General features: G+C 43.3%; 1 protein-coding gene across 2 annotated transcripts in view; it reads right to left on the bottom strand.

Moving 5' to 3' along the window:
- rad51d (RAD51 paralog D) overlaps positions 1-4,564 on the bottom strand; it is a 26,431-nt gene extending 21,867 nt beyond the window's left edge. For both annotated transcript variants that reach the window (XM_084374082.1, XM_084374083.1), the window contains exons 1-2: positions 4,259-4,564; positions 4,096-4,157 (exon numbers count right to left, since the gene is read on the bottom strand). In XM_084374082.1, the coding sequence (XP_084230208.1) occupies positions 4,096-4,157; positions 4,259-4,340 (144 nt within the window). In that variant the 5' untranslated portion in view covers positions 4,341-4,564. The remainder of the gene's footprint in view (positions 1-4,095; positions 4,158-4,258) is intronic.
- Between the last annotated feature and the right edge of the window lie 14,290 nt (positions 4,565-18,854).

Raw genomic sequence — 18,854 nt, forward strand, 5'->3', positions numbered from 1 at the left:
TAATTGTCCTCCCAGTCTAACAAAGTGTGGTTGGTCTTAAACTACAACACCAACACGGCGAAGCTGCCAGGAAACTGCCGCCACCTCTTCCCCAATCAGCCGCCAAGGGGCAGATTAATCAGCCGTCAATCTGAGAGTTCAGGGTCACTAAGTCACACCCATTTATGATCAATCAAACCAAATTCCTTCTACTCTGTTGAGACGTGTATTTGACAATTTTTACAAGGAAACAAACAACTTCATTTTTGTTTTAATGCTGAATTTACAAGAAGGAGACAATGATTCAGAATCTGTCGAAGCCACTTTACAAAGTTTGTTAAGTTTCTCCTCATGAAACAAGTCTTAAAATCACTACATTTGTTAAGGGAGTCTGGTGATGTTGAGGTCACTAGTTTAATGGTTGGATCAGTTGAAACAGACGGTGTGTTCACAAACATCTGCTGCTCACATCTGCACATTATACATGTTGTTTTTGTTAATTTGGTTAATTAAGTTGTCGCTGTCAGGCGACTTCTTTGTCCCCAGACTCCCTTAACAAAAGTCTCAGTTTAGTGAATTGTTGACTTGGAGACACTTTATAAACTTTGTGAAACTCTGTCTCTGACTAAGTCTGTTTGTCTCTGTGATGGACAGGTTCATTTCATACAGAGCAGGAGGTGACATCACATCACAAGCGGTCACTCAGTCACAGGTCCAAGCGAGGTCCGAACAGACTCTGAAATACGTCGATTGCAAAAGCTGAAGATCTGCTTCCTGCTGTTTCACTGGGACTTTAAGGTGGTGAGTCAAACGCCCCTGACAGAAATAATGTTCTGAACATATAGACATTATTCTTCTTTAAAGAAAATGGAGAAATGTATGAAAAATCCTGATGAAACTGAGCTGAGCCACATGAACACCTGAGGCAAATGTTCCTCTCGTCTACAATATAAAGCACCACACAGTATGGCCGACCATTTAGGTCATGACCTCTGCTCTTAAGTGCCATCACCCGATGAGATGTTTGGATTTATTTAATAAGCCAGCATGTAATTGTCTAAAGAACTGAATTAATTTCACTGAGTGCAGTTTTAAGCTCATAGGGGGACGTCCCAGTGGATCTGACAACATGACATGATCTCACTATCCAGGCTGGGACGTGATGATTTATATGAGAACGGATCAAATGTTGTAGCTTTGTGCAGAAAGAGCTCTTCCTGCTCTTTAGCAGGATTATACTCTGATTAGTCTCTTCTTCTGGGCAGAGAGGATTTCCTGCCAGAGCCCAGCAGCAGGAATTTATTTAGGGAGGTAAAGCAAATCTGCTGGGTCTCAATTAGTAGAAATGTAGGCGTCCCACTTTGGGACGAGGGCTCATAGGATGGGAGTGTTTTTACAAAAATCGCCGTGTGCAGCTTTAATTGACCTGCCTGTCAGATGAATGTGTTGGTGGGGATTACCCTGCAGTGACCTGCTGTAATGTGTGTGTGATCAACAATGGTTCACATCAACAGCGAGTGTGAAGGGGCAGAGGGAGGCTGGCTATCAGCTCAGGGGATGGCTGCAGGCTGAACAAGCTGGTCAGACCGGCCAAGACGAGACAGGAATCTGGGACGAACCTGAAGCTGCTGCAGGCAGCGATGACAAACAATATTAGGATGCAATGATCTCATGGAGGGAGAGGACTCGATCACAGCTGCTATTAAAAGGTGCAATATGTAAGAACTGGCCACCTGTCGACTTCATTCTCAAATTAAAAAGATACCAGTATATTACCTGAGTAACCACTAACTGCTGCTAGGTGTAGCTGTCGTTAGCTAGTAAGCCAGATAGCGGTCGTATTAGCTGACTCTACCTGGACTGGGAGCTGTTGCTGTTGTTTACTATCATACTACCACCTATTGAGGTACAAACTGGCTAGGGGCTAGCTGGTTAGCATGCTATCTCCAATAGATATCGCTGCAGGCAATACATAGTTATTTCTTCATATTCTGGAGAAATTTTCAGTTTGTTTTTTGGACATTTTAAACAAAAATCTTAAAATATTGCACCTTTAGCATCCATCCTCAGTGACCAGTGATGTCACTTCCTGCTCTGTATGAAATGAACCAGTCCATCACTGATATATATACATACTGATGTATATATATATACATATATGTGTATATATATACATACTGATGTATATATACACACATATATGTATGTATATGTGTGTATATATATATATATATGTGTATATATATATATATACATACTGATGTATATATACACACATATATGTGTATATATATACATACTGATGTATATATACACACATATATGTATATATATATATACATATATGTATATATATACACAGTATGTGTATATGTATATATATACATATATGTATATATATGTGTGTGTATATATATATATATATACACACACACACACACACACATATATGTATGTATATATGTATGTATATGTATATATGTATGTATATATATATATACATACACACACACACACACACGTATATATATATATATATATATACATATAAACAAACACTTTTCTGAAGTTTCTCCTGTTATCTCAGAGGTTTTCAGTCTCTTTGGACTGCAGATGATTTCCTGTGTACTGCACGTACACTCACATCACAGAGGATGTAACTGAAAAGCTCTCACTCATGTTTTTACCAAGAAAGCTCTTGTTGACTGCGATGCCCTGTCCGCCCACCCAGTTATCCAGTGAGACACACTTATCTGAGAGGCCCTTCTGGGTCTCCTGCCTGATTATCTGCTTATATCACAGAAAAAGTTTTGGTGGATTCATGATCTAAAAAAACAGTTTCCTGTTATCTATCCATGAGGTCAGAAGTGAGTTAGGCAGATTGTGTTGGATGATCTCTGCTCTCTCTGCACGCTGCTGATTTAAAACTGAGAGTTAGCCTCTCACACTGATAATGAAGGAGCCAGTGAGGAGCTTCTTAGTTTTGTTTTCCTGGTTTCCTTCTAGATTCTATCTACTGGACACAATATAGTATAGTATAATTGCTGAGTGTGAAAATATGAGCTTTAACGTTGAATTAAACGTGTTGTGAAACTATTTTCCCGGCTTATTAACCAGATGACCTGAGCTGCCGGGGTGATACAGAACAAGCCCGTTGGGAGTTCTGGTATTGAAGGTAACTGTATTGCTAATTACAGCCACACTAAAACAAATCACTTACACAAGGAGAAAGTCACGCTGCATGTGGGTGAAAGTTTTAGATCAACATGATGTCGGTCATGTTTTAACCTCCCACTCTTCACTGTTGATGCCAAGTATGAACTGTGGGTGTCTGTTTTCATTTCAGTCCTTTATAACACTGAACACAGAAGATATGAATTTCATTTATTACAAGGAAATGATGAAGTTCGTCTTCAGTGATGAGCCAGAACTAGTAATTATTTTAGTTACAGATTAATTTGCCTATTGTTTTCACCATTTATTGTTTCACCTGTAAAGTTATCAATGATTCAAACGACCTGGTGAATGTTTCATTCTGCCTTTCAGACAGGAAGTGCTGGATGTCGCAGTAAACCCTGAGAAATCAACGCATATTTCAAAGATTCCTGGATCCGTCTCTTTACACCAAACATGGGGTCTGTTCTGGGCTGAGACCCGTCCTCCATGCGAGTGTCATGGAAATCTGTTTTTGTGTAATTCTGCTGACAAACCGACAAACTGACAAACTGACAGACAGACAGGTGAACACAGACGCTCCTTGGTGGAGGTGATGATGGTCGAACATGTTCCCTTACGTCTGGAGGATATGGTTTATACGCAGAGGCATCTCTGTGGCACCATGCTTCATTTGTAACAGTATGATGTGACACATTTCATCTTTAATAAAGAAACCTGCAGCTCCTGTGATCCCAATATTGCACTTGTTCAAAACGCAATTTCAATAATATTTTGATGACGGTGCATCCCTAGTTTGCGGGGCTTCACTGGAGCAGCACTTCAATGTGTTTTATGGAGTAAAGGAGGCTGGCCTGGAAACTCACAAGCTCAATAATGAACGAATGAATGAACGAATGAATGAACGAATGAATGAATGAATGAATGAATGGTATCAAATACCTTGTACGACACAGAACATCTCTGAGCAACTTCCTCAGTGTCAGATGAGACCAGGTCCTCCACTGTGGAAATAAAGAAACCATGACTGTTTCAGCTAACGTTACTCTTAATGTGAAGTAACTTAAAACCACACACACACACACACACACACACACACACACACCAGTTTTAATGTCGGCAGCTCGCAGGTCTCTCACTAAGTCCTCGTCCAGTCCGGGACACATCCCTCCTCTCAACACCACCATGATGCTACATCGTTAGCAGCTAGCTTAGTTAGTAACAAGCTAACTCCAGCTAGCTACAGTTGTTTTTAGCTTTAGCGGCTCCGTTTCAAAGTTAACGTCTCGTGCTCGTTGGAAACAGTGAGTGAGTTCACTGAGGCTGCTGACAAACTTCACCCACAGACAGACGGACTAACGACAGACAGACAGACTAACGACAGACAGACTGACTAACGACAGACAGACAGACTGACTGACTGAAGTGTCCACGCGCTGAGGAGCCGCAGCTGCAGCGAGCTGATGATTGTGTCGAACACATTACGCGAAGCGGTTACTCTCTCCCTCCTGCTCGCCGTAGAAAAGCACGTCGGGTGATGTAGTTCAGTTCGGAGCCGCTTCCTCAGAAGTCGCCTTTTAGGAAACACATTAGCCACTTAAATCAATGAATTAATAAACGACAACAACAACTCGGAGTAATTACTGAACATTTCCCTGAAGCCTCCAACGTCCAGGCTGGAGTGAGTGGGAGCCAATGAGGTCTGAGCTCCTGAGAGGATCTGAGCTCCTGAGAGGACCTGACCTCCTGAGAGGATCTGACCTCCTGAGAGGAACTGAGCTCCTGAGAGGTGGATCTGACCTCCTGAGAGGTGGATCTGAGCTCCTGAGAGGATCTGAGCTCCTGAGAGGACCTGACCTCCTGAGAGGAACTGAGCTCCTGAGAGGACCTGACCTCCTGAGAGGTGGATCTGAGCTCCTGAGAGGTGGATCTGAGCTCCTGAGAGGACCTGAGCTCCTGAGAGGAACTGAGCTCCTCAGAGGTGGATCTGAGCTCCTGAGAGGATCTGAGCTCCTGAGAGGGTCTGACCTCCTGAGAGGACCTGACCTCCTGAGAGGAACTGAGCTCCTGTGAGGTGGATCTGACCTCCTGAGAGGATCTGACCTCCTGAGAGGGTCTCAGCTCCCATTAAAGCAGTGAAGCTCTGTGGGGTCTAATAATCACCAACAACTGTTATTTTTGTTTTTTAGTAGTTTATCATATTTATATATTTATTAACAACTTTCAGTTGTTTTTTTAATCTGACTGATGATTAAATAAATACATTTTATAATGTGCTACTTTAGCTCTGATGCAGCATGTAATCTGTAAAGTAACTAGTAACTAAAGTAATCAAATAAATGTAGTGGAAGTAGCAGATTATGGTCAAGTTCAGTACAAGTACCTCAAAATTGTACTGAAGTACAGTACTTGAGTAAATGTACTTAGTTGCATTACATAACTGCCCACTAGCAGGGCAGAGTAGTATCTTTCTGCTGCTGGTGTATTTTTGTATTCAGAGTGAAGCAGTGAGATGTTGTGATGATCTTCTGCAGAGTCGGTCAGCAGGTTTATCACTGCAGACCTGAGCGTCTAACAACAAACACACTAACTCATGAGCCGCCTGAGACATCACACTCACTACACAGGCCAAATAATCCAGATGAACACAAAACCAGAGACAACAGAGAAAAACACATAAAATACAGAACATAATATCTGAAAATACAACACACCACAAACCAGCGACAGACGAACACAACAGACGACAGTGAACAGACTCACAACATCATTGACGAGGTGCAACAGCTCATATTGATCCAGTCTGTTCAGACTCGTCTCTGTGAAGCTGCCGTCCAGCTGTTACGTTCACAGACTCCACGATGGACTTCTGTCCCTCTGAGTCTCATTGACATTCTCATAAGTGACTGAACGAAAGGATTTGGGGGTCACCTCGTCTCCTCTGGGTGAGGACGTGGTCGAGACACTCTGGACACTGAGGACACTCGTCTGAAGAGACTGACGATACAGAGATCGTAACCTCCGTCACATACTGATCCTCAGCGGCTCACTGAGTCAACTGTGACCAGCTGCAGTCGGTCCGTTCAGTTGGTTCTGATCTGCAGCGCTGCTTCTGTCACGCAGGTACAAGTTCTGACAAGCGCCAGCTGAAGTGTCCTTGAGCAAGACACCGAACCCTGCAAGCCTTCTACTTTCCTTTTTACATATAATCTGTTTTTATACTTTTACTGTAACTAATTCTCCTGTTAAATAACTTTATACAGAATCTGCTTCATTAATGAACATCAGATTTATGTGATCTGATTCCTGGAAGAAATGAACAGAAGAGAAAAAGTCCGGATCAATAAAGAATCCTGTAATAACCATTAATATGCTAATATAACTGTAGCTGACTGGACTGATGGATAAAGAGCTGATCTGTGTTCATCGTCTGACTGTCTGCACACTGCGAGTAATGAACTTCTAAGTTGTGACGGTGAAGTTTGAATTAAGTCTCGCTGCTCGGTACGTCGTCATTATCGGAGGCTTATTCTGTGAGAACGTGACAGAGGGACGAGCCTGCGTCACGTGATGTGAAATAATGTGCATGTGAAGGTTTACAAAGTCAGAATAATGAAGGACTTCACATGAAGCAGAGATTTGGGCCAGAAGACATGATGGACAGACGATCGGACATCAGAATCAGAATCAGAATCAGAATCAGAACACCTCACTGATCCCCGGGAAACTGTTTTTGTTCCAGATGCTGCGTAAGTAGAAACAGAAATATAGCATGAAAGGAAACAAGAGATAAAGATATAAATAAAATAGTAACGTAGACAATCTCAAGTGTTCAATGACCACTCAAGTATTTACAGATATACAGTGCTATATAAATACATGGTATGGGAAATATACATAGATACACATGAACACAGTGACACACCAGTGACTTGATAATACACGTGGACTCACAGTCAGACCTCGAGTGTGTTCACCATCTTTTTAGACAGGAAGTCACGAGTCTGTGACAATAACTGATCATCAGATTTGGTTTAATGAACTAATGGTTGCAGCTCCATGAAGCCGTCAGTCTTTATGTCCCTGGGATGCTGTAAGATCAGTAAATGGAAAATAAGCTCATAAGCAGTTTCTGTGCTCCACTTGGAGCTTCACATCAGAAATAAACAACCTCCTTCACCTCAAAGAAACTTGTGGTTGAAGCGGTGTAAAAAAGCACGGAGGCAGCGTTTCATCACGACGGTGGAAAATGAAAGAAAAGGTTCAGGCGAGTCGTCTCTGTTCCCAGCGAGCTCAGTGTGAACACGTGCTCACCAACAGGTCCGGGCCTGTTGACCGCGCTGTTAGCAGCTGTTAGCAGCTGTTTGCTGAGTATGTTCATGTTAAAGCTCTGAGGCAAACGTCAGTCGCTCAGCTCACATCCTCTCACACCGTCTGATGAGTCAGAAAGAAAGAGATGGAAATTCTGACGTTTGTGTAAAAGATGGCCTCACCTGTCCTCCGTCACCTCACCTCACCTTCACCTTCATAATCTCTGCTGACACATTAATAATTCATACGACAGGTTAAAAAAACCTTCCAATGGTGACAGCTCCTTCTGTGGAAACGTCACAGAAAACAACAGCTCAGTCTCACTTTTACAAACTGGAGTCCTGCTGCCAGAGCCGGCCTCGCTCACACTGAGCCCGTTCTTCACAAACATGTCACTTCAGTCAGCACCAGTCGGCCACTTTCACACATATGGGAGAGTCCAGATTGGTGTGTGAGACAGTGTCAGCTACTATCAGCAGAAAACACCCAAATGAGGCAGTTTTTGGTGCAGGAACGGTGTCAAATCTCTGTAGTAGAACAGCAGACAGTTATCTGTGCCAAGACGCTGTGAAGCTGCGAGCAAACTGCCAAATTACACTGTTTTATTTTGGCAGCCGCTCTGAGAGAACTGGAGGTTTTACTACAGCCACAGATCTGATGTTGTCTTCCTGAGACGGGCTGTTAGACTCTGAGCTGCACAGACAGCTTTACAAATCCTGCTCAAACATATGATGAGTCACATTTCAGACGCCACACCACACATATGTCCACATGACATGTGTATGAGCTGACTGTCCTGTCAGCAGATGGAGGTGATGGTGGAGGAGTTACAGATGGTGGTTCAGCATTTGTAAATGTGACGAGACGTCAGGACTTTTTCCAGCCGTGTTTGTGGAGACAGAAGTATTTCTGGTTTCAGTACTTTCAGATAAAACAGGATGTTTTCTAACTGGGTGGTTTTTGTGGCTGAATAAGCAGAACTAAGCAGAACACTAACACTGATGTCTCAACATGAAACTGAAAAGTTCGCCCGAACAACCACGAAGTTCTTGAAAATGTCATCTTGTTCAAACTATCCGGTGGTTTCACACTGACAGATGTAGAGTGAGATATTCTGGCTTCTGGCTGCAGCTCCACCTCCTGACATGAAGGTCAGCTCCTCTACATGTAACTCGTCTGTGTTGAAGTCGCTGTCGGTCTCATCACATGAAGTGGAGTTGAGTTGACTCCTGGTTTCATACTGATGGACCTGCTTCTGAACACGGTTTGACGTGGTGATAATTAACCTGCACGTCGGTCCTCAGCAGGATATATTCAATCTGAAAATGTGAAAAAGTCTCAGCATCACTGAGCCTGTGGCCATTTTAAAATAAACACCTTCACTGCAACAAGTTCATCTCCAAACCTGATCACCTGTCTGCTTCAAAACACGTGACAGCTGATAAAAAGAGGTGGGAGGCACGGAGTTACCATCCTGTGAGAGTTATTACATCGACACATGATGAATGTCTGTAAGAGTCCAGATCGTTTGCTTCTTGAACGAGCAGGTAGCTCGTATTGTTTGATGATAGTTATCAATAATGAATAAATTTACTGCATATTAAAGCTGCAGTGATTGATGGAGGCGAAGTCAGCTACAGTCCATCAGCCCAGCGTGAGGCCAAGTCAGTCTGGAGACACACAGTCGTCTGCATGCTGACCGATTTATATTGGACTTCTACAGAACCACAGCAGGAGAAACTATTAGAACTTCATGTTCACGTCCTGCTCATTTATCCGTTTGTTACTGGAGGCAGGAACACCTGCTGATCATCGGCTTGTTTTATAAAGATGTGGAGGAATTACAACCTGCTGGGACACAAAACTCTGCACCACGCTTGTGGCACTAAAACAGATATTCTGACGGGAAGTCGAAGCCGCATCAGACGACCAGAACCAAATGTTTTCTTCAGGCGTGTTCGTGGCATCAAAAACTGATATTTTTGACTATAAGTTGGGAGTTTTGCCGGCTGATGTCTGGAGCGACATAAAACATTTATCTATGACGGGAAGTCGGGACGTTCCAGCTGATCTGTTGTCAGATTTATTTAACAATTTATACATGAACCTGTTTATATGTGAACGTATTTATATTTGAGCCTGTTTACAGCTGCATTAAAATAAAAGCAGGCTGATGTCATGATGTCATGATGTCATGATGTCTGATGTCATGATGTCTGTCATCATGACGTCTGTCGTCATGACGTCTGTCTGGCTGCAGGAGATGAAGACGGGACTCACCACAGCTCCTCGACAGGAGAATAAATGTAGAAAGCTTGAAGACATCAGAGATCGTGCTGAGTCTTCAGAAGTATCATAGACATCTTCAACTCGCCTGGAGCTGTCTGAGCTTCATCTGCAGCTCCAGATGAATCATGTATGAAGTATGAACTATATAAAACATGTGTTCTTGGTCATGTGACATGTGTTCAGCAGCTCATGGTGGCGTGCTGTGACCTTCAAACTGGGTCTTTTCATATAATGTAATGTCACACTAACTGTTCTCATGTTGTGTCATTAAGACTGAACACTGCCCTCTGCTGGTCACTGTGGCTCAGCACTCCGCAGCGAACTGGCAGGAGAAATGTCGACATTTTACGTTTCTGCAAACCACGTTCAAATTTACGTAATACGTATCATATCAACATTTCTACACCCTGTGTCATGTACAGCTGACGTCATGTCACGAGCAGGAGGGATGGAGGTGAGTCACAGCGAGGAGTCAAACTACTGAACATTTTGTGTGTTTGTGGCGACAAAACCAGATTTTTGAGCCGAGATGTCGGGACGTTTCCACTCTTTAATGAGACGTCGGGACGTTTCCACTCTTTAATGAGACGTCGGGACGTTTCCACTCCTTAATGAGACGTCGGGACGTTTCCACTCTTTAATGAGACGTTTCCACTCTTTAATGAGACGTCGGGACGTTTCCAGTCCTTAATGAGACGTCGGGACGTTTCCAGTCTTTAATGAGACGTCGGGACGTTTCCACTCTTTAATGAGACGTCGGGACGTTTCCACTCTTTAATGAGATGTCAGGATGTTTCCAGCTGGTTTCATGGCAACAAAGGTGGATATTCTGGACAAGATGTGACATTTACAGCCTTTTGAGTGGCATCAAAACTGATGTCCAGATGTTTCCAGCTGTGTTTTTATGGCAAAAAAACCCCACTTACTTCTGACAAAACGTTGCGACATTACGAGGAAAGTTTGTGACTTACACTAAAACTTCAGATGAGATGTCAGGACATTTACTTGCCTGTTTGTGGCAAACATACCTGATATATTTCAAAGACATCAGAACATTTCCAGACAAAACTGGGTCATTCCGATGAGACGTGGAGGTTTCAGTCCAGTTTAACTAGATGCGAGGACACGTCCAGCTGAGTCTGAGGTGACAGACTTGGACATGTTAGACGAGACGTGATGCTGCAGAGAATAAAGACTCACGTGGTCATAAGTGTAAAAACTCACTGCAGATTATTGTCTGAAGGCTCATTAATAACAAGTGTTGGATTAATCAATCACACCTGCTGCTGACATTTACTGTACAGGTTGCTTTCAAAATAAAATCACCAGACTGTAGAGAAGAAGATCTTTCACCGTTCTTCTTCTGTTGATCTGATCCGTCACACATTAATGATCCCTGGACAACAAGTTCTGTAAAAGGTTCTGGATCCAAACATCCTGGACACAGAACCCTTCTACAGAAGCTCTGATCTGCTCACACACACAGTGAATTAATTACATGTGATTATCTGTGTTAGCTCATTAGCTCATTAGCCTTTGTGTAGTGATCTGTGTCCTCGGGCTGGAAAAAGTTACTAATCATGTTTTTCTACATTTATAAAAGGCCACTGAAAGTTTGTAAAGTTGGCTATAATTAAACATTTTGATTGACGTGTGATGGATGAGTGTGCATCCCATAATAAAGGATGAATCCACAGTTTTTCTGTAAACCGTCTACTGTATGAAGAAAATGTCCAGATAATTCAGAAGAGGAGATAAAACCTCTGCGTGTTTCGTCTGATTTAAGTCTGAAAAAAGTGCTGCAAGTTTATAGATTCAGATGATTTTTTAATATTTAGCAAAACGAGTGAACGAATGTGAACAGAATCTCTTATTTAACATTTTTAGAGGTGAAGACAGAAACCCGGTCCAGTATTCATGAATCTGATCGTTGACAGAAACACAGTTCGTCTGTTCTGCTGAAGAGTTTTTCTGCTTTCTTTGCATTTTCTCTTCTGGGTCAGAGTCTGACTGATGATTAAGTCGGACATGTTGGCTGAGGAAAGGCTCGGGGTTATCGCCCTCTTGCAGAGGGCTCGCTGCCGATGGACCCTGACAAGATGTTGACTCCCACAGAGGCTGAAAACCCTTTTTCTCATTCTCGCCTTTAAGAGGAGGCTGCCAACACGTCCTGTAAGTGTGTGTGTGGCTCTGCTGGCTGCGTGAAACATCTGGCTGCACTGAAGAGTGGGAGCGTAGAAATATACAGAAAGATGTTAAAATCAGTCGTATCTCTTACATCGCAGGCTGAACGTTATTTTCATTATTTTCTACCATGAGATAGTTTTCTGTTGGTCCAAAGATGTTTGAGTCTGTTCAAACCGGATCCTGAGTGATCTGATCACGAGTGGACCGCTGAGATAAACCGACTCCATGTTTTTACACAAAGAAAGAAGTTCATGTAGATCATCCGCTGAATTCACAAGAAGAATTTGCTTCTCCTCATGAAACAACTCACTAAATTGAGACGTTTGTAAAGGGAGTCTGGTGATGTTGAGGTTACTAGTTCACAGTGTGAACCAACAAAATTATCATCATTGTTTTTAGAAATCCAAGAATGAAACTGTCCAGTGTGTTGACAGACAGCTGCTGCTGACCCTGAGGTTACATCACAAACACGCTAAGACTTCATCTGAACCCTCTTCACCTCCAGTTTACCCACGTTTACTTATTCATGAGATCAGCTGCAGATAAACGACAGCAGAAGAGACTTCACATGAATAAAGACGATCACATTCAGCTGATCCACAACAGATCACTGTCGTGGACGCCAACATCGGTGGAGTCAGAGGGACGCGTCTGCCTGTGATAACACTTTAAGTATGCGACGCTGGATCCTACGCACACTTCCAACATGACATGAACGCATCACGAGCCCGGCTCCAACATCAAAGCAGGCTGAGCTTCCCGGCCTGCTGTGAAGGTGGCAATGGACTAAAAACACTTTTCACCATCTCAGAGACACATTTGCATGTCATTACACGGAGATCGCCGCGCGGCCCAATCACAGCACATTTCTAAAAAGTGGCTTTTTTCCGGCTCCCTACATGAAGCGTTTCCAGCAGCAGCAGGAGGAGAAAGACTCGGCAGCTGCACCGGTTTAATCACACTCACCTGATATTCCCAGTGAAGCACACAGGTCCACACAGGAAGTGATGATGACACCCAACAGAAAACAAAGAGAAAACTGAGTTATGATTATATTTCTTATTTTCAGAAAGATTCAAATGTCGGCAGAGAGTTTCTGAATAACACACACGTTCAACTTTGTGCAAATCAAATCACAACACCTGTCAGGACACGTTCACATTACACGCTGACTGATCGCTGACTGAAGGACTAGTTACAGCTGGGCGGGACCGCTGCTGAGCCAGAGACCACCGTGTGAGACCGTGTGAACCATGAAACCATCTGGACATTTTCCAGCCGTGTTTTTAACAATCCCATCTACCAGAACAAATGTTGGTGATGGCAAACTTTCCAATTCCATTGACGTTTGGGCTCAAAACAGCTGGTTCTGTCTGCACAGACAGCTGGAGATCCCCCGACGTCTTGTGTACGATATGATACAATATCTGGTTTTGTCACCAAATACGCAGCTAGAAATAAACTCCCTGTTATAAATATCCAGTGGATCGTTTCAGTGGATGCAGAAACACAAACATCTTATTTCGGTAACTGGACTGAGAATGAATTTTAACTTTAATGAGACTTCAGGATATTTGTGCGTCTCAACCAGATATTTCTGACGGGACGTTGATAACTTTGTCTTCTTAATGAGTCAGCAAATTCTCCCGGCATGATAGTGAGCAAGATGGCTGCCAAGCCAGAGACCAGTGTTGGAGACTGTGTTTCATCGTTTGTGAAAACCACTGAATATTTTTAATGAGAATTCAGGACATTTTCCAGCCACATGGCAACAAAGCCTGGATTCTTGATGAGACGTGATGCAGCTGAGAAACTGGTATTTTAGATGTCAGCTGTGTTTGTGGCGACACAACCAGGTAGTTCTGACCTCGACAACGCTGTCACATCATAAAACTGATCCTGAACAAACTGAAAGTTTCGTTGTTTGCAGAAATGTTTCCATTATTTATTCTGTGTTGGCAGCATCGTCTGTCAGCTGACCACGGCTGCTGCTGCTGGCTCGTATCTTCTCACTAACACGCAGGTGAGTTGTGTTTTAAACACACAGCCTCACACTCATCACAGCATCATCACAGCTGTTGTTCAGCAAGCAGCGAATCAGGAGTCAAACAGACGCCCACACTGTGGTGTTGGCTGCATGAAGCGTCCTCAGACTGTGGATGGATGTCAGACTGTGACGAGGAGCCATCAACTCTGCATACATTAAACCGAGATAAACAATAGTGAAGCGTCTTCTGGATGTTATGATTTCAGCCTTTATAGGACAGGACAAGACAACCGTTCTGTGTAGGGAGAGAAAAGTTGAATTTTTCATCTCGTGTTCATGAAACATGTATGAGTGTTTGGTGTGTCGCTGCAGTCGGCGCGATGCTGCAGCACAAAAACACCATCGAACAATAAAAGCTGCAACAAAAAGGTCTGAAAGATAAAAAGTCTCTTTTGTGATTTTTTTCATCTTGGGAGGCAAATAAAGTCTGACACCTGAGAAAGACTTCCTTAACTGTCTCTCACTTTCCCGAGCTTTCATTGGCCGAGGCTGAAGACGAGGCGCTCACAAAGACACACCTGAACTGCTGTCGTTCCCCCGTGATGAGTAACTTCCTGTTGTCCTCGGTCACACAGACATCCTGTGTTAAAACAGAAGACATCCAGATAGATTTATTTATTTAAAAAGCACCAGGACGCTGGTAACTGCTCTCTGCTCGGCTGCTCAGCGATGACAAGGGAAATAGACGTGAGCTGAGCGGCGGGAGCGAGCGCCGCTCTGGTGAGCAAACGCTCCAGAGCAGCGACTGATCACAGAGTTTAAAGAGCTGGATGTTGGTCTGGATGAAAAGGCTCACCTGGACAACAGGTGTCAACATGTGTCAGTGAACGCAGCTTGTTCTGATGCTGCTAACAGCTCTGTGTTTTTACCATCACTGTGTCAAAGCTGTGGAGGAGATCTGATCTATTTCTGTCACTAAGGTTGAAAAATGACTTGGCGATAAAGATAATAATTTATCTGATGTTGACAATTACTCCTAAATTCTCTTCATAACTTTGGTCGTCAATTGAATTTCCTGTTGAAGAACAGAAAGTTTGTAAAGATCTCGTGGGTCCATCGTTGTGTTGAAGAACAGGAAACAGGAAGTGGAGTCCTCGGCTACTTCCTGTTGGCAGTTAACAAACATACAGGACTTTACTGTCGGACACTGATGTTTGTTTCTCGTGAAACTAGAAGTGAACTGACTTATTCTAACGTATGTAAGTTAAAGAAGACGATGTATTTAACTTTGGTCACGCTGATGCTTTAAGTTCCTGCAGAGTCAGACTGACACCTGTACTCTCTCACCTGTTCGTCAGCATCAACAGTGACACAGAGTCACTGAGCAGGTCAGCTTTATGTTTGATGACTCATCGTGCACTCAGGGGCGTGTACCAACGCTCTCTTCATCTTTATGATGGATGTATAGAAAGAAGGACGTTTCACAGTCGGGTTTCTGGACAACTTCACCAACTTCAGGTTTTGAGGAGCAGGGAGGAGGAGGACAAACAACTTTATTAGTGTTTGGGCTCGCGGCCTCCATCAGGGTCAGGACTGTTTAACAGCCGCTCCTCTCACAATGTAAGCTATGAGAGAAAGTCTTTCTGGGCCACAGTGCATCATGGGAAGACGTAATTACACAGTTTGGCCACTAGGAAAGTTGGCTTCAAAGTTTCTGGAGTTTCCTGGTGGACAGATACTTGTAGCTTTGTGCTAACTGCTGCTAACTGCAGCTGCAGTTACAGACCGCTAGGTTAGCTGCCATATTTGCTGACTCAACTTTAGACCTTCAGAGACATCGGGACAGTTTCAGGACAGACTGTGTGACGGAGATCAAACCGTGATGTTTCCTAATAACCAAGTAGTTTTGTGCCTAAATCCAACCAGAGCATCAACACAGCGTGGCGACGACAGAGAAACAGGAAGTTCAACCAAACAAACCGTATCTGTGGTTCTGCAGAAACGTACTGAGCGAACATCTGTTCTGGAGACTGGGTCGAGAGGTTGTAGGATTGAAGGAATGAGAGTTTGAATTGTTTTTGACAGTAATTAAGAATTAACGGTAACGATCAAAGTTGGACTGAATCATAAATGTGACATTTACTTCAGTTTAACAGAAACTAGTTTGATGGAAATGTATTAAAGAAATTAGCAGCTGTTATTATTAATCACGTTGGGACGAGCTCAGATACTCAGATACTTTGTATTTACCTTCTTACAGTGAAACCTGCAGCTGCGTAAGATGAAGCGTTAACGTGATCACCACACTTTTACTTTTCTTATCAACTTTCCCTGAACTTTCTCTTCTTCCTCTCCAGAGGACTTGATGTGTTGGTACGTATGGAGCGAGGAGCGAGGAGCAGTTCTGTAGAACTCGTCTGAACGCATCATGTCGTGTGTTGGCTTTGCATTCTGGTCTTTGGAGGCGTCTGTCAGTGTGGCTGTTATCTCTGCCGCTCCCAGGACGGACCTCTGCTCGTGTGAGTCTCAGCTCCGACACTGAAACCTGACATCTCCTGTTGATGTTTGCTAACGTTGAGACGTTTGTGCTGTCAGGATTCACTGTGGCTTCACTGGAAACATCCTGACATCAGATCAGTCTGTGACTGGCCCGATCCTCCGGAGTGAAACAAACATCACAGCAGGAAGATGAGACCAGAACCAGACGATCCGTCGACACCAGCTGCTTCTGTTCAGAATTTAAAGACTGTTTGACTTTAATTACATTTCCTGTCCTGATCACTGACGTCTCTTCTCGTGTTTCCAGTTAGTTTCAGCGACTGCAGCTCGTCTGTTGATCTCGCTGACGTCTCTGACGTCTTCATGAAGCCTCTCGTCCTCTCGTCCTCTCCGGCTGATCTCTGGGTCCAGATGCAAACTAAACATCCAGACCACATCAGCTCAAACTCAAACTGACGGACTTCAGATAAGTGTATTTTAATTTGCAGTTAGATCCACAGCAACGATACATTTTTAATATCACGATTTGATACGGTTTGGTTTGATACGATGCATCTGACGCAGTTCTTTACATTTTAATATAATCAGTCATTAAAACTTCAGTGACTTTCTGCTCTGATGTGAAGTATTTCTGATACACTTCATCACGTATGTCGTGGCTGGAGGGATTATTCCAGGAGCAAAGGAGGACGTCAGGTGAGGGAGTGTAAGGACGACGAGTCTGTTCAGATTTGATACGTTATATACTGTTCGTTTATCAGTTCGTTCATAAAGTAGCCTATTTATTTTAACCAGGACTGTGAAACAATTATTCTCAGGCGAAGAATGAAGAGGTTCCTTCTTAAATAACTGAATTAAAGAGCTCCTGAAGTCCTGCAGCTCCTATATATATATATATACATATATATATATATATATATATATATATATATATATATATATATATATATATATACATATATATATATATATATGTATATGTATACACATATATATGTGTAGTCACAGAGCGACTGAGTCGTCACCTCTGCTCTCCACATTGAAGCAGATGGCAGTGAGATGAAGAGCAGTGACATTAGGCATCAGAGGAACAATGTGACAGCAGTTGTCACTGAGCAGCTCTCACTGTCTGTGATTATCAGCTGTGGGTGAAATGACAGACGGACCTGATGAGCTCACAGTGCAGAGTCCGTCTCAGGCTGTGGAGTCGGACCGCCGCGGTCCTGTTCAGATTGGAGATGCAGCAGCACTTCCTCTCACACATAGACACAGAGAGACACAGATGGATTGCTGTTGGCTCCTCGCGGCCGCTCCTCTCTCTCTACCAATGTGTCGAAGGTTCATTTGCAAAATAACGTTTTGATTTATTTTCCTCAGTCGTGTTTTCTCTCATCAGTCACACTGACGTCAGTTTATTCAGTTAAAGAACGACTTTTTTCTGTTTCTGTAAATTAAGTCCTCGTTTATTCTCTAGAAAATGTCTCAGAATATTTATTATATCGATAAAGACAAAAGTATTTTATAAGCCTGGATGTAACAATGATTTCCATCATCACTGATGTGAAATCTGAAATCTGAAGATCACTTTTTATTCTTTGGATACAAATAAACCCAGAAAACATGAAGGATAAGACGTCTCTTACAGCGTTATTCAGCTGAAGCCTTCACCTGAGCTGCTCAGATGAAAATGTTCGACCACACGTCCAAAGTCAAAATCATCTCCTCAGATCAGTGTGATCTCTTCTCCTCCGCAGACTGTGTCACAGCAGACGAGCTGTATGGAGACGTGATGTTTCTGCATAGGAGACTGAATTTAATTTCTGGGTGAACTGGTCCTTTAACCAGACACTGTCGTCCAGATAGTCTCAGTCTGTGAGCGTCCAGACTGAAGTACACCTGGTATTAATGATGTCAGACTCTTCTATCAGCGTCACGTCTGTCTCTTCACCTCTGTCTCTTCACATCTGTCTCTTAACGTCTGTCTCTTCACCTCTGTCTCTTCACGTCTGTCTCTTCACCTCTGTCTCTTCACTTCTGTCTCTTCACTTCTGTCTCTTCACCTCCTGTCTCTTCACGTCTGTCTCTTCACCTCTGTCTCTTCACTTCTGTCTCTTCACGTCTGTCTCTTCACTTCTGTCTCTTCACGTCTGTCTCTTCACCTGTCTCTTCACCTCCTGTGTCTTCACCTCCTGTGTCCTCACTTCTGTCTCTTCACTTCCTGTCTCTTCACCTTCTGTCTCTTCACCTCCTCTCCTCACATCTGTCTCTTCACTTCTGTCTCTTCACATCTGTCTCTTCACATCTGTCTCCTCACTTCTGTCTCTTCACATCTGTCTCTTCACCTGTCTCTTCACCTCTGTCTCTTCACATCTGTCTCTTCACCTCCTGTCTCTTCACATCTGTCTCTTCACATCTGTCTCTTCACTTC

Source organism: Pagrus pagrus (assembly GCF_965226575.1).
Source record: "Pagrus pagrus genome assembly, chromosome: 14".
NCBI lineage: Eukaryota > Metazoa > Chordata > Actinopteri > Spariformes > Sparidae > Pagrus > Pagrus pagrus.